The 16090-nt window shown below is 41.8% G+C and overlaps 2 protein-coding genes across 2 annotated transcripts; both read right to left on the bottom strand.

Moving 5' to 3' along the window:
• Window positions 1–244: 244 nt before the first annotated feature.
• On the bottom strand, window positions 245–2720 carry kcnj1b (potassium inwardly rectifying channel subfamily J member 1b). The gene is made up of 2 exons (XM_068735001.1): window positions 2488–2720; window positions 245–1451 (listed from the first exon to the last, which is right to left on the bottom strand). The coding sequence occupies exon 2, from the start codon at window positions 1442–1444 to the stop codon at window positions 293–295; it is 1152 nt and encodes a 383-aa protein (XP_068591102.1). The 5' UTR covers window positions 1445–1451; window positions 2488–2720; the 3' UTR covers window positions 245–292.
• A 4541-nt stretch (window positions 2721–7261) lies between these two features.
• foxred1 (FAD-dependent oxidoreductase domain containing 1) lies at window positions 7262–13285 on the bottom strand. The gene is made up of 11 exons (XM_068734984.1): window positions 12987–13285; window positions 12481–12701; window positions 11921–12031; window positions 11036–11154; window positions 10838–10932; window positions 10089–10190; window positions 9465–9541; window positions 9102–9229; window positions 8643–8772; window positions 8450–8554; window positions 7262–8021 (listed from the first exon to the last, which is right to left on the bottom strand). Exons 1-11 carry the CDS (start codon window positions 13129–13131, stop codon window positions 7767–7769), a joined length of 1488 nt encoding a protein of 495 aa, XP_068591085.1. The 5' UTR covers window positions 13132–13285; the 3' UTR covers window positions 7262–7766.
• Window positions 13286–16090: the final 2805 nt, after the last annotated feature.

The following is a 16090-nucleotide window of genomic DNA, read 5'->3' as shown; positions in this document are numbered from 1 at the left end:
CATTACCTAGACAAAGTCACATGTCCCAAAGGTGCTTTGACTGTAATGAGCTGCTGAGCAAAGAGCTTAACTCTCGCTCATGTCTGAGTTTTTATCCACACTTTGACTGTTTCTGCTGTTCGAGGCAAAAAAAAAAAGCTAAAAACTAGATTAACTCAAATATTCAGTGGAGGAAGCAGATATTTTCTCCTCGTCAAGAGAGTCTGACTAAACGGTGAAACTTTGCTTCAAAAGGAAGTGGCTTTTTCGACTCTTTATTCCTCACTTCCTGATTCGCGAGGGTTCGCAACGCTCACATCTTGGTGACGTCCACGGCGTCGTGAATGTCGATCACCTGGAACCCCAAGTTGTCGATCCCCGACTTCTGCTGCTGGTTGTGGTTCTCTCCGTCGTGGCTGCTGTTGTGGTTTCTCTGGTCGCCGTCCGTCTCGAAGCACCGGACGCAGTGCGGCGTGGTGACCTGGACGCTTTTGGAAAAGTTTGAGAAGTCCACGTGGTACTTCCCCGTCTTGGTGCGGGAGATGATGGGCAGGAAACTGTACCCCCACTGGATCTCCTGGGGGACGTAGGAGGTTCGGACCTGACAGGAGGAGCTGGTGGACTCGGCCGTGCCGTCCAAAAACACCACCAACTCAAAGTCCTGCTGGGGAAGAGAGTCCGCCGACAGCTCGTAGAACGGACTCGATCTGTTGATCACGTGGTAGAGCGTCATCGGGCAAACGAAGAACAAGTTGTCCTTTCCGGCGTCCACCACAAAGTCGATGTCCACCTGGTCCAGAATGATGGTGTCTCCATCCGGTGTGGTCGTCGTCCGGAGCAGCTTGCCGTAGATCTGGCTGCCGATCAACAAGGTCTTGCGAAGGTTCGCCACTCTGATCAGGAGACACAGGCTTCCTTTCTTCAGGCAGATGACGGCCGTGTCGCTGAAGGTGACGGTCTTCGCCCTGTTCTTGGGCAAGGAGATCTTGGCCAAGATGACGCCGCACATGAAGCAGTTGATGAAGACGCCGATCAGCGATTGGACCATGATCAGAGCCACGGTGCCGGCGCAGTGGCCCGTCAGCGCCCTGCCGCCGTACCCGATGGTGGTCTGGGTCTCCAGGGAGTAGAGGAACGCCGTCATGAGGCCGTTGACGTTGTCTACGCACTGGACGTGTCCGTCGGTGCGGTTCTGGCCCGTCAGGTCCCCGTTGCTCTTTGCGATCCAGTACCACAGCAGGCTGAAAATGAACCAGCTGCCGGTGAACGAGGCCACGAACAGGAGGAGGACGAAGCGCCAGCGGATCTCCACGAACGTGGTCCACAGGTCCACCATGTACGCCAGGTGGTTGCTGTATTCGATGTTGCCGAACTCGATGTTGCAGCGCCCGTCTTTGCTGACCAGGCGAGCTTTGCGGCTTCGGTGTCCGGCCGGCTGGATGTGACCCTGGAGCACCTGGAACATCCTGGAGCTGAAGAGAACCGGAGATCAGTACCCATGTGGATCAGTCAAAGTCAAGTCCATGTTCCCAAAAATCACAAATTTGTCTCAAAGGGCTTCACAATCTGTGCAGCGTACGACGAAGTTAGACTTAAGTCTTAATCAGGAAAAAACCCTAAAGAAACCAAGAGCCTTAAACACGTTATATAAAAAAACATGTTGAATATTTGCATTTATTTGATTGTTCAATTCACGTTAACAACCACAAATTTGTTTTTCATTGTGTTTCCACGTATTGTCTGTGTAACTGAAACCTTATATATCTTATTCCTCTGTGTCTCAGAGGTCCAAACACATCACGCTGCTGTAAACACTCACTGGAGCGTCAAATGTGTACGAATCCGCCGCTGAAAATAGTCCCCAACAAATGCACTATTCTCTGATAGAGAGCGTGTGTCAGTCACAACACAAGAGAAACAAACAGTGACTTAAAGACGTTCATTTCCCTTGTCCATCAGTGGATTAGTACGGGCCTACAACAGAATAATGCAAGTTCTTGGTCTGTGCAGTTTGAACCACGAGGTCCACTTTGAGTCTTACATAACGGACTCAAGATTTACGTTTCAGAAAACCCTTGAAAAGAAGAAATGGTGCTCGAACTTGAAAAACAAACATTTTTGGAATACAAAAGTTTTCGACATTAAGAATAATTGTCATCTTCGTTTGATCACACAACAGTATTGTTCTCATTAAGTCCTCATCACGACGAACAAGGAGAACTACTTGAGCTATTGTTGTTGTTCTCCAGCTATTGAGCCTTTAATGAGGGCTTAAAAGTACTGGTATCAACCTTTAGTTGTTTTGTAATATTCTGCTAGAGAACGTTTATAATCATAAAGTAACTTTCCTCTAGGCAGCTGAACTCAAAACACTCAAAACAACACTGTGTGCGTTGGGTTGTTAGAGGAATTAAAAGCACTGTTTGACAAGATCTGGACACAAAGTCTGAAAAAGTCAATCAATTCATCCACAATCAGTTCAAAGAAGCAGAGAAAAGTTCACAGTACCTGCTACGGGGCCCAGAGTGCTCGCTGGATCTCCGCTTGGCACTTCAGACTCAGACTTTCTCCCAGCGAGCGTCCACGCAGGCGTTGGAAAGATTTTAATCCACAGTGAAATGCCCTAATCCCAGCCACATGCCACCGTGTACACTGGCTTCACACAGACAGCGGAGCCAGCCAGGGAGGCTCCCGCCAGGCGTCGCTTCACGGTGGCTCCCTTCATCACTTCGAGCAGTCGCCACAAAAAAAGGCGCCGGTGACTTCGGGCTGTAAATGTGTCCCCGACGTGAGGAGAGGAACATGCGGCCCTCGTGTGCCTTTGTGTGGCGAGGAGGTGCGCCCATTGAAGGGGCCTTTCGTGGCCGGTGCAGCACCCATGCTGCTTTTGTTTTCAGCCCTGAGAACATTTGGGATTTGCTTCGGGCCTCTCAAAGAAATCCCTCAATTGCGTTTCCCCTGGTTCCCCCCACCCACCACCACCACCACCGCCGCCACCACCGCCACCGCCACCGCATTCGAACCCACAAGGGCCGCCTCACATTTGCATCAAAATGAAGAGCTGCAGGGACAAAATGTCTTCGCCGTATCCTCCTGGCTGCAGAAGGCTGCATATTTCCGTGATGGGTTATGATATAAGAGAGTTTGAATTGATACGACGCCCCTCAGCGATGGACACTGATGCCATTGACTGGACGTAAATGAAGGGAGCGGGAGATGGATGACGAGGCACTCTGTGTTTCTGCTGTATTAATTCATTCAGACTTTTACAGGCCTCTGTACTAACTTTGTGCCACAACAGCCAAGTTCAATATGAACACACGAGTCTTGAGAACACTAGACAAGAGTACACTAGATTTAAAATCCTAAAAACCAGCTCAGGGTTGCCAAGTCCTCTCCAATGAAAGTGGCTAAACTCCAGCAAGAAAGTCTTCAAGCCGTCAACACTGACCTCCTAAGACACCCAAAATGATCATATGAATAAAAACATTTGTTTTTTATTTACATATTGTTCAGACTCACAGCTGTTAAGATAGCAGCTGGTGGAAGACGAGCAATGAGTGACAGGCAGGCGGCAACCTCCGGTTCTGTGAAGCCGATGTGAGAGTATCTAAAAAGCTGCATTCTCTCTAGTGTCCATCAGGGGGCGACTCCTCTGGTCGTATAGAAGTCTAGTCTAAAATGACTCGACTACTCTCTTGATTTATTCCCTCAGTAAACATTGTAAACATGAGTTTATGGTCTCAATCTCTAGTTTCAAGTCTTCTTCAATACAGCATGATGTTCATTTTGTACATTATGCTCCATTTAGAGTCACACAGACCACAAAGCAGGGGATGCTTTAGGGGGCGGGGCTACACGCTGATTGACAGGTCTCTATCAGAGACCTATACGGCGTCTCTACGTCACTCCTCCTCAGTCCAGGTATGGTCACTTCCTGTTCACTGGTTGCAAAAAAGCCAAGATGGCGACGGCGAAATCACTGCTGACTCATTAATAAAGGAAAGGTTAAACATTTTGGGGAATAATCCCATTTGCTCTCTTGTTGAGAGTAACATCTGTACGCTCAGTATGGAGCGAACTCAACTTAGCACAAATACTGTAAACATGGGGAAACAGCTTAGCTCTGACCAAAGGTCTCCTCTAAAGCTCACAGATTAATTTGTTGCACATTGTTTGTTTAATCCGTACACACACAAAGTGTGAAAAAGTTCTGGTTTTTATTGCTGTTGATGTAGGACGGGGGGGGGGGAGGGGGGTTATGTGCAGGACTGGACTTCTTTGTTGGGACTGTTGGAATTCTACCTCTCTCGCTATGGAAGGCCGCAGCTCACGCTCTCTACTGTACTTTTCGTCAACAGAGTCGTATCAAATAACCAGCTGGTTCCGATTTACAATCAAAAGTATTTAATAAGTAACAGAAGTTAAACAATTACAAACTGAAGTACACTATCGATAGAATATGTTCCGCGGATCAGAGTTAAATCACGCTCCACCCAGCAGCCCAGTCCCCTGGTTTACTGCAAAATGGCAGCGTCGATAACTCCAGAGAAATCCTCGGCAACAATGTCTTATACTCTACAGTTTCCTCCTGAAACCGTAAAAGTCCATTATCAGCTCTGTGATTGGCTGAAATCCAACTGTCCCCTCCCGGCTTCGGACAGTGTCCACTCTCGGTTGACCTCCTTGGCCCGGTCCGCCCCTCGTTCCACAGGGCTGTGTTCCTCAACATCTCTGCTTGTCCTTCCCCCGCTGTGTTCACACCTTTCAGCGTTCCTGTAGTCGGCCTCTTGAAACTCATCACGGTAGTATCTGTAAAGCCTCTCTCAAAATCCCTGTCTCTCCCTCACAGCTCATCACTTATACATTTAGTTAAAACATCCAATAGGTAAACACATGATACACATATACTATCTTCTTCAAGTAAATATACTGTAAACATATAATACATTCCACAAATCAATATCCTGTGACATTTTAATACATTGTAATATTTAATACATTCCTCAAGGTGTGTTTTTAATCATCCTAAACATGCTTCTAAACTTAAATTCTTCACAGGACCAGTTGAAGTTTACAGAGACTCCAGGAAGTTACACTTCATGTTGATTTCCTGTTGTTTTCTAACCCTTCCACATGCATTATGGTGTCTCTAGCTTGTAATAAGTGACTCTCAACCCTCTACTTCTACGGTTAGATACGCAACAAATTAAATTGCTTTTCCCCCAGTGACTGCTCTGCTCTGCAGGCGTCACTCTCTTTTTGCAGGTGAGCTGCATTTTGCTGCAGGAAGTTAACATGTGGGTGGAGGGGGGGGTCGTTCTTTAGTTGCATGACAAAACCACAACACAGTTTGCACCATCAAGCTCTACAGATCCTCCAAACAGACATTCCCCCTCTAGACTTTAACGCCCAAAGAAGTCAAAGTATCCGATAATTCACAAATAAAGACATGAACACACCTCAGGCCCTTCGCGTTCATCTCGCGGCCCTTTAGAGGGACCCACAGAGCTAAACTAACTGTATGTAAAGCAGCAAAAACGACCTCCACCTCAAAGCAGCTACAGCAGTAAAACGAAGCCTCTCCGGGTTAAAGGAACACGTATGGGTCGGCTGCTGGTCCCCAACAAAGACGTCACACCGCGCAAAACCTATCATCTTCGCACAGATTAAACAAACCAGAAGAAAGGAGGTAATTAAGGAGCTTTGGGTGGAAGATTTAGTTGTGTTGAGACAGAGCCAGGCTAGCTGTTTTCAGCCTTTGTGCTAAGCTAAGCTAACGGTTCTGCAGACTTCATACTTACCATAAAAGACATGAGCGTCCTTTAATAATGTCATATATAGTAGTGCGAGATTTGACTTTTGATACCTTTAATTTACTGACGGTAACTTCTTTACTTTCACTGAAATTGGGTTTCAAATGTACATCTACTTGTAATTTGTAACTCAGTACATTTAGTACATTTTAGTTTCGGTAAAAGGACAAGAAGTCTGGAAACAAACCTCATCCAAGTTTTTTTTTTCATTCTCAAAGTAAATAAACACCAATATGTATTTCTACTTCCATCAGGTCATCATTCAGATATGACTCTACTTTAATGAACTAAACAGCAAGAAATGAAGTGTTAGTGTTGATCCTGAGAGCAGAGCAAAGTGGAATGTAGGAGTTAAAGTATTAAAGACTATATTAACTAAGCTTGTCAAAGTTAATATTGGGTGAATAACCTGTAAGACCGACCGACGCCATGATTTAATATGCGTACCATTGATGCAGCGTTCATCCCGTCTTTATAAACCATTCATAATTTAATGGGCTTTTTATTAATCGTGTTCCAGGAGAAGTCGTGTTTTCCCTTTAGTTTGGAGTCTGAAATTAAAACAGCTTGAAGATTTAAAAGGTTCTTTATTTTATTCAGCACTCTCTCCCTCCCTCCCTCCCTCCCTCCCTCCTCGAGGGTTCATTGGTATTAGAATCACAGAAATGTCTCCATCTGGTGCACAACGTCTCACACAACAACACATACACATCTACTGTACATTTTGAGGTACTTGCACAACACATCTACTGTACATTTTGAGGTACTTGTACTAGTTCCATTTTCTGTTACACATCAGAGGGAGGTATTGCAGCTTTTTTACTCCACTACATTCGTTAACTTTAGTTACCGTTTACATTTTTACAGATTAATGCAAAATATATAAAAACAGTCAACTCATACATTTACATGTTTTGCATATAAATTGCAGCTTATGTTTTACATATTTTTCAGCATATGCTTTTTTTGTCAGTTCAATCAATTTGAACATCTGTGAATGTATTTAAATATCACTGATGCAACACATATATAAAAATATATATATGTACATTTTGTTGTCCCTATTTTTTTTATAAGAATTTCTCACCCAGATTCTAATACTTTGTTACAAGTAGAAGTCCTGCATTCAGAGTATTTCTACTCTAGTGTTATTGCTACTCTCACTAGAGAGATCAGAGTACTTCTTCCTCCGCCGACTGTCCACAGGAGACAGGAAGTCTTTGGTGTCCCAGACCTGCTCCCTCTGAGGCTACATCCACATTACTCCGTTTTCGTTTGGAAACAGAGTTTTCAAACGAAAACGATCTCCGTCCAGACTAACACGCCTGGAAACGAATATCACGTGACTCTTCAGGTACACTGGGCACGCGCCAATGTAAACAGGAAGTAGATTGTCGTATTTTGTAACTAAGCAACCAGAGTAATAAAGTAGTCTTTAATTTAAACTCAAACAGATACAGTTCGTGGAAAGTTTAATACGTTTTATTTTTCAGACTTAATCTCTCTCTCTCTCTCTGATTGCTACAATAACAGCTGTTTCCTCATGCAGACTTTAACTGGACAACAGCTGCTAGTAAAGACAACAAGGTCAGCAATGCCTGTAATCAGTTGTCTGTGTTAAATTAACCTGGTAGTCGATCGCCGGTGTCTACGTCATCGTTTCCAAAACGTATGCGTTTCCGTCCGTCCACACGAATACGCTACCCGGAGTTTTCAAAGTTATCCGGCTTCGGGATCGTTTCTAAACTCCTCCGTTTACGGTGCTCTCTCCCCCGGCGTAGTGCGGACGCTCAGTGTGACCGGAGCAAAACATATGCGTTTCCAAACGAAAACGGAGTAATGTGGACGTACTCTGAGGCTTGGTATTTAATAAGTTAGTGTTGTTTTGTTTTTGAGTTATTAACCAGAGTTCAGCAGCGGCGTGAAAAAAGGCATCCGGGTCGCGGCTCTCTTCCCCCCCCCCCCCCCCTCTCACACGATGTTCCTCTCCAGCATGGGCTCCCGGGCCAGAACGCGGCGGAAGCCGAGGCCGCTCAGGTTCAGCGTGGCGAAGTCTCCGTCCAGGATCAGCTCGGCCACGGACCGACCCACGGCGGGGGAGTGCTGCAGGCCGTGGCCGCTGAAGCCGGTGGCGAAGTACATGTTGTTGATGAGCGGGTGCATCCCGATGATGCCGTTCTGGTCCAAGGTGTTGTAGTCGTAGAAACCGGCCCACGCACTCGTCACCTGAGGGGACGGAGCGAGAGAAGGAGAACTTTAGGCACTTCACTGTTAACGCCTGTGAGATCGGTTATGTCAATATTCTAAATCAGACGTTAGTTATTACTGTGTTATTGCACAGTTTCCCGTTAAAAACGGACACATCAAGGAGAAGTTTAGTGACAACAAAAGGGCTGAAACTGATAAAAAAAGATAATTTTTTGTATTTAAATTGGCTAAATGATGTGATCAAACTCTAAATTTGATCTGCAAAGGTTGAGGCTTTGGACAAGCTTAACAACCAACCAATAATATCAGTATTGGCTTTTAATAAAATCTATAAAATAACTGTAATAATGAGAGTAATTCGATGAAGTGGACTAGCATCAGAAAAGAATGATCGCCAAGCAAAGAGACGAATAAAGCCTCCGTTATAAACCGAGGTATAAACTTACCTTCAGCTTCTCGAAGGCTGGAACACGAGAGGCCAGTCTGGGCCAGACCTTGTCCTCAAAGAACTGGTGGTCCACCTCCAGGTTACTGGTGTCTGGCTCCTCCCCCTGAGGAGGGAAAAAAAAAAAAATGAATAAATGAATATTCTAGGAATTCTTTTATCATGAAAAGAAACGGCTCAGAAGTACGACAAACCTCCTCCGGCGACATGCCGGTGATGTAGTTCCCTCCTAAGCCTTCTCTCCTGAAGTACACTCCGGAGTAGTCGATCAGGAAGGGCGTGTCTAGACCCGGACCGTCAGGACAGTGGACCACATACACATACCTGAACAAAGAGACGTCTCACATGCGGTGCGGTCCTTTAACCCCGTGTTCTTTCTCGTCACTAAAGCATTGGTTTCTCCTTTGCTTTAAGTGTGTTTTACATCCATTTTTGGATTTGTACCCTCTGTGTTTTAAAAAAACAAACAGATGCAATTGTCGCGAAAACCCTCAAATTAAAGCTGAGAGTCGGCACTATAACGTCAGAAGGCTGAAGAGCTGCACCGTAAGAGGCGCTGCCAGTCGCTTTCAAAAGGGAAACGAGACATTTTTGACAGTAATTGGGCTGAAAGGAGAACAATAAGCCACTTTAAAAGTCGCCGGCCGGCCGACCTTTTGCGCGGCTCCACGGGGAGAGGGATTCCCAGCATCTCCGGCAGCCGAGCAGAAAAGGCTCCCGCTGCGTTCACCACGATGGCACATTCCACCGGCTGGTACTCCAGACTGTTGGGCATCTGCACCTGCTCAACACGGGACATCCCATCATGAACAACGCTGCGCCAAGAGGCAAGAGGCTGCGCTTTTTTTAAAAAGATGTCGTGGAGAAGAAAACTGTCCTGACATGTTGGTGATCACCAACAGTTAAGTATAATAAAAGGTGTTCTCACACACACACACACACACACACACACACACACACACACACACACACACACACACACACACACACACACACACACACACACACACACTTACTTTGACAGATCTGATCCTCCTGAGGTCCATTTCATCACCATCAGCAGATAAAACCCGGTTGGTTGTGTATTTTAAATCTGAGGAAGGAATAGAAACATTTCACACAGACATAGAGGAAATAAATAATAATGAGACTAGGGTTGGAATTTGTTTTGTGTTTTTTTGCACAATTTCAATATAAAAAGGTAACTTAACGTAACTGTGAACGTAAAACGAAGGCTGAGGTATAGAATAAGCTATGGAAGCCCGTTTCTGTCATAAAATTTTTTTTTTTTTTTTTTTTTTTTTTTTTTAGTAACCTGTGAAGGGCTGCTTCTATGACTTTTGTGTTAAAGTATCTCATAATTTCGTGAGTGGAAACATCTGATCAGTGTTATGGTTACAGATGGATGCACCAAAAGTGTTGTTTTTGGGGGGTTTTTTTGCTGGCGGAAAAAAAGTGAAAAGAAAAAGAAAAAAAAAATCCAGGTGAGTTTTTTTGCGGGAAAAAAATACCCCCCCCCAATTTTTTTTTTTTTTTTTTGTTTTTTAAGTGACTATTTTCTTAATGGCGGAAACAGGCTTCCATAATAATCACAGTGTCATCGGGATGTTTTTGGTGTCAGGAGGACCACAGTAACAAACCTGTGACTTCTCCACAGCACTGGATGACTCCCATGGAGAGAGCCTTCCTCCTGAAGGCGTTCAGCAGAGTCCAGGGGTCGAACCAGCCCTCGTTCTCCAAGCCTGCAAGTCACGACGGAGGGGTAAGAAACACACACACACACACACACGGTTTACTGGTGTCACACTTCATGAATTCACTAGAATCATAAAGTGTAAATGAGTAACTACAGTGAGGAATCACAAACAGTGGAACTGTTGCAACTGCGCGGCTTATTTCTCGTCTCAAACGTGTTCAGGATCATATTTTCTTTCACTGTTCGGCTGTAAAATTAGAAAAAGTTTGTGTGTTCACAGCTTTTCCAAAAAAAAAAAAAAAAAAAATACAACCAAAATACTCTGGTCCGTAAACTCCTGTTTGAACGTTGACGTGATCTTGAACAGAGTTCCTCTGACAGATGAACTCGTCGTTCGTTCTCAGCTGATGGACGTTGATGTTTTCTCTCTCACTGTCTCAGATGTTTTCAACATCTGGACGACGAGTCAAACCGTTTCCCAGGCAGCGTGTGAGCGCCGTCACATTGTGACCCTCATCAGCTGACTGTTGCTAGAGGAGATGTTAAACCTTGAACACTATGAGTCATTAAGGACTGATTAAATATCAGCCGTGTGTGTGTGTGTGTGTGTGTGTGTGTGTGTGTGTGTGTGTGTGTGTGTGTGTGTGTGTGTGTGTGTGTGTGTGTGTGTGTGTGTGTGTGTTCTGCTCTCACCGTGTGAAGCGAGCACCACGCCGTCTGTGTTTATCCACGGAAACTTCTCCTTCAGTCGCGTCGGAGAGAGGAGGGACACTTTGGCTCCGGCGCTCCTGCAATCACAACGCGAGGTCGTTTTATCCGCGAATAATAATCCCTGAAGTCAAAATGTCCGACTGGAATCTCTGAGTGGAGAGTCTCCGCTAGGTGAAGCACCTCTGGGTGCTGTAGTTCTCCTCCATGATGTGAGCCACCTCCTCACTGGCCAGGAACAGGTAGCCCGACTGGTTGAACTGGAGGTCCACTGGGTCTTCATTCAGCACGCCGAGGTGTTCCTGAGACACACGAGGGTCATTTACTCATTAACACAATAAGTCACAAAACACTTCAACAGTCTATTTTATTATTGAATTATTTTACTCACGTCATTTTTTTGTGTTTAAGATGAAAGATTGTATGTTTTATTGTTATTTTATATATTACTTATTTGATTATATTTAAGTAGAGATTTGTTATTCAATTGTATTGTTAATTTATTTATCACTTGTTTTATTGTATTTAAGTTTAAACATTGTATTCTATTTTCTTTTATTTATCACCCATTTTATTGTATTTAAGTTGATTTTTTTATTCTTTCATTGTTCATTTATTTATCTCTTATTTTTTATTGTATTTAAGTTTAAACATTTTATCTTTTATTTTTATTTTAGTTGATTTTTTTTATTCTCTTTTATTATTTTATTTATCACTTATTTTATTGTATTTAAGTTTAAACATTTTATTCTAACTAACTTCTTCTATTTTGTTGTAATTTTATTTACCACTCATAACATTGTATTTAAGATATATAAATGTCATTGTTGTTTATTAATCTAGTTTTTATTTCACATGGTTTTACTACTGTTTCTGTTATTAAGCCTTTAATTCTATTTCATGACTCTCTTATAATTTGTCTCAAACTGACAAATTGTTGAATTTCTTTAGTCTTTTCTGTCGTTTTCACGGTCAACACTCAAAATATGAACGAGTCACTGTGACGTTTAATGATTTAAAGAGCCGTCATTCATCGACTGGAGCTGACAGACGCCAGACGTGACCCACGTTGATGTTCCTCATGAAGTCCGCGGAGGCCAGAGAGAGGTGGATGTTCTCGGGCAGAGAGAACTGCTGTCGGATCCCTCCGGCGGACAGAACCGTGGAGGCCTGGGAGTACTGAGGAGAACCGGGAAGGAAGCCGTCAATGAGGGGATCGTGTGGAAGAAGAAGAAGAAGAAGAAGAAGAAGAAGAAGAAGAAGAAAAAGAAGAAGAAGAAGAAAAAGAAGAAGAAGAAGAAAAAGAAGAAGAAGAAAAAGAAAAAGAAGAAGAAGAAAAAGAAGAAGAAGAAAAAGAAGAAGAAGAAGAAGAAGAAGAAGAAGAAGAAGAGGCCTGCTGCACGCTAGACTTTCTAGGATCCAGAGATCCAGTCTGAGATCAATAACATCTCTAATAATTGGTTAATTTGTTTTGATTTCATCACAAGATGGCGCCATGAAAGCAAAAGAACATCAAGAATACAGGTGACACAGATCACTGAATGATGCGATTATCCTATAGGATGTTTGATCGTGCATATGAAGTGTTTTTTGAATGTTATATAATGAATGTAATCCTGGGGCCTCACCGTTAGGTCCTTCTCCACCACGATAACCTTCACCCCTCCTCGCACCCTCTCCTTCTGCTTGAGCCAGTAGGCGACGGACCAGCCCACCACGCCGCCTCCGACGATCACGATGTCGGCCCTCTCCGGAGGAAGGTTCGGGTTGGTCTGCAGAGGACTCCAGCTGCTGCCCGGCAGCGCGTCCGACGCCTTCTTCCTCATCGCCGAAAACTGGCTCTCCAGGTCTGAGCCACAAAAGCAGGAACTTTACTCTCCTTCATCGTCACTGACATATAAGTGGAGTATCTACCGTAACGTTGGTGTGAGGAGCAGTGGGGACAACCGTAAGAGTGTTGCATGACACATAATATGCATGCTGAATTGTAGAGCGAGTTATAACAATTCAACATACAGTTTCAGATTTTGCAAACAGCTTGCATACATATGCGGATAAACTAATAATTCAAATATTATGCAGATGTCTGGATGAGAAGTGGGCTAGCTCCTTCCTTCTTTTGATGTCTTCCCACCTTTGAAGAAGTCAGTCCGGAGAGGCGAGCCGGTACTCAGGCTTCGACTCAACGGCAGATGTCCACACAACCGCGTGTGTCGTCTGGAGACAAATAGTCCCCGAGTCGTCCGCACCTTCACGTGCAGCCTGCAACACGTGGACATCGCTGCGAGCTAACTAGCTACTTAGCTAGTCGTAGCAAAACAACAACAACAACAACAGCAGCAGCAGCAGCAGCAGCAGCAGCAGCAGCAGCAGCAGCAGCGAGGTGGAGACACTTGTCTTCTCTTGAAGTGTGTACAAGTCCACAAGTAGTCGTCAGCAATATGTGAGCGAGGTCGATTTAAAGTCGGAATAATCACAAGGAGGAAGAGGAAACACCGGTTAGACGGCGCTTTCCTTCAAAATAAAAGCACACATTTGGATATGGCTTCCCCCATGCTGTCACTTCTGGGGACAAGTGAACAAGTAAAGTTTGTGTCTTGTTACAGTTATGTTAATGCACGAGGGCCACAAATTGGAGGCAAGGAATGAGCATGAATTGGGTTTTTAATAATAGAAGGCTGTCAGATATACAGTAGTAGTTTAAGAGCTGCAACTGACATCAGTTTATCTGCTCTTTCTTGATTTGATAGATTCATTTGTCCAACAGTCCATCACCGAAAAATATAATAACTTTATAATTACATTCAGCACATTACATTAAAGAAGCTTCAACTGGTAATTTTTAAGCAATTTTTTGCTTAAAAACTGACTGAATAAGTTGAAAAACGAACTGATTCATTGACTGACTGATATTTTAGCTCTGATGCTTTTGTGTTTAGTTCATTTTAAGAACCGCACAACTCAAACAAAGCAAATCCCTGAGTAATTAAAATACAGTGTAGCACATATATGTGAAACTAAGTAATTGGATGTTTATAAAGGAGATATTTTGGTGACATAGAGTCTTATATATTGGGAAAAAAGGAAATGTTTAAGCGTACTTTATATTGTGAAACTCCACCACTAATAGGTGATCAAAGTTGTCAAAACCAAGCTTTTCTACAGACCTCAGATATCAAGATGTCCATACATACTGATGCATCAGTATGTATGGACATCTTGATATCTGGCTTTAAAGTAAGAGTAACAGGAGTAAGGTGAATCTGAACAGGAGATGAGACAAATTGAGCAATATGCTGGAAAGGGGATTTTATTTTGAAAACTGCTTCTGGAACCTTGATTCTATTCCTTCCCGCTTGACGCTGGTTCATGACGGAGGCAGTGGCTCGTCATGTGACCGCAGAGGGCCAATCAGACGCGGGACAACAGTTCTACGGAGGACAACCCAGCTGGGGCGCGTTTCTTTCCACTCCGTATCATTTACTACAAAATAAGAGGGCGGAAAAATGTATTCACGAAAAGTTTAAACAAACAAATTAAAATGTTGTTTTACATGTTCAACACTTTGTTAGAAGTTCAAATGTGTAATTACACCCTGTCATTTTTTATTTTTATTTGTATTAAGTAAACTGAATAGAAAAATAATACATACTGCATAAACACAATTATATATATATATTTTATATATATATATATGTGTGTGTGTGTGTGTGTGTGTGTGTGTGTGTGTATATATATATATATATATATATATATATATATATATATATATACACGTATATTTAGATGTTCTGCATGCAGCTACCTGTACTTATTTTCTGACATGTCTTTGAGGATAAACCAGTCCAGGATGCCGACACAATAACAGGCATGGTGGCAGGAAGTTGGCCATAATTAGAGGAACACATACAATAGAGACGTGGGCAGACTCATGAGCCGGAACTCAAAGAAACGGGTTTTAAATGTTGTTTTTAAAAAGGGAAACAAAGGGAAATCAGCTTATTTTGTGCTTTTTTTTTTGGGTTGAAGCAGTTTGAGACACATTACTTTAAAGTTTATATGAAGAGATGAACATAGATATGAATAAAAACACAGCGTTGATCCACATTAGAGGGCTCACTGTCAACGATGATTTATGGTGAGAACGTTTCATTCAATACAGAAAAAAGTTCCACTGTGAAATTTGCCTCCCATAAAACAGAAATGAATGTTTGTTTTGTTCATTGCTGATTTACATATGTGGTAACGTTTCCTCTTTACACTCTGCATGTTCTTCTGTGGGACAAAGTACGAGAGGAGCTCAATCCACACTTCCAGACTTTCACTGAATACATTTATTTTGCTGCAGTCATATTAAGTAAAACCCTTTTAAATTCAAGCTTAATTATCTCTGTGGAATAAATTATAATTAAGTGTAATAAAGGGAAAGGGGCCATTTCTTCTCTACAGCAGCAATTATGATACAGGTATAGCAATGAAAATAACAGAGTAAAAAATATTAAATATACAAAATACACAATATATACAATAAAAATAACAGAGTAAAAAATATTAAATATAAAAAATACACAATACATACAATAAAAATAATAGAGTGAAAATATAAAATGTAAAAAATACACAATACATACAATAAAAATAATAGAGTGAAAATATAAAATGTAAAAAATACACAATATATACAATAAAAATAACAGAGTAAAAAATATTAAATATAAAAAATACACAATACATACAATAAAAATAATAGAGTGAAAATATTAAATATAAAAAATACACAATACATACAGTAAAAATAATAGAGTGAAAATATAAAAAATACACAATATATACAATAAAAATAACAGAGTAAAAAATATAAAATATAAAAAATACACAATATATACAATAAAAATAACAGAGTAAAAAATATAAAATGTAAAAAATACACAATATATACAATGAAAATAACAGAGTAAAAAATATTAAATATAAAAAATACACAATACATACAATAAAAATAATAGAGTGAAAATATAAAATATAAAAAATACACAATATATACAATAAAAATAACAGAGTAAAAAATATAAAATATAAAAAATACACAATATATACAATAAAAATAACAGAGTAAAAAATATGAAATATAAAAAATACACAGTATATACAATAAAAATAATAGAGTGAAAATATAAAATATAAAAAATACACAATATATACAATAAAAATAACAGAGTAAAAAATATAAAATATAAA

Source organism: Cebidichthys violaceus, unplaced genomic scaffold (assembly GCF_023349555.1).
Source record: "Cebidichthys violaceus isolate CVI_PGR_0920_01 unplaced genomic scaffold, fCebVio1.0.p SCAF_69, whole genome shotgun sequence".
Lineage (NCBI taxonomy): Eukaryota > Metazoa > Chordata > Actinopteri > Perciformes > Stichaeidae > Cebidichthys > Cebidichthys violaceus.
This window is presented reverse-complemented; position numbering and strand designations above follow the sequence as displayed.

Bases quoted from the DNA above. Each gene is read 5' to 3' on its own strand.
- kcnj1b (XM_068735001.1), bottom strand. From the start codon at position 1,444: ATGTTCCAGGTGCTCCAGGGTCACATCCAGCCGGCCGGACACCGAAGC.
- foxred1 (XM_068734984.1), bottom strand. From the start codon at position 13,131: ATGTCCACGTGTTGCAGGCTGCACGTGAAGGTGCGGACGACTCGGGGA. The intron at 10,933-11,035 runs GTGCTTCACCTA...TTGTGATTGCAG, and splicing joins GAGAACTACAGCACCCAGAG to GAGCGCCGGAGCCAAAGTGT. The intron at 9,230-9,464 runs GTAAGTGTGTGT...CGTGTTGAGCAG, and splicing joins GGAGGATCAGATCTGTCAAA to GTGCAGATGCCCAACAGTCT.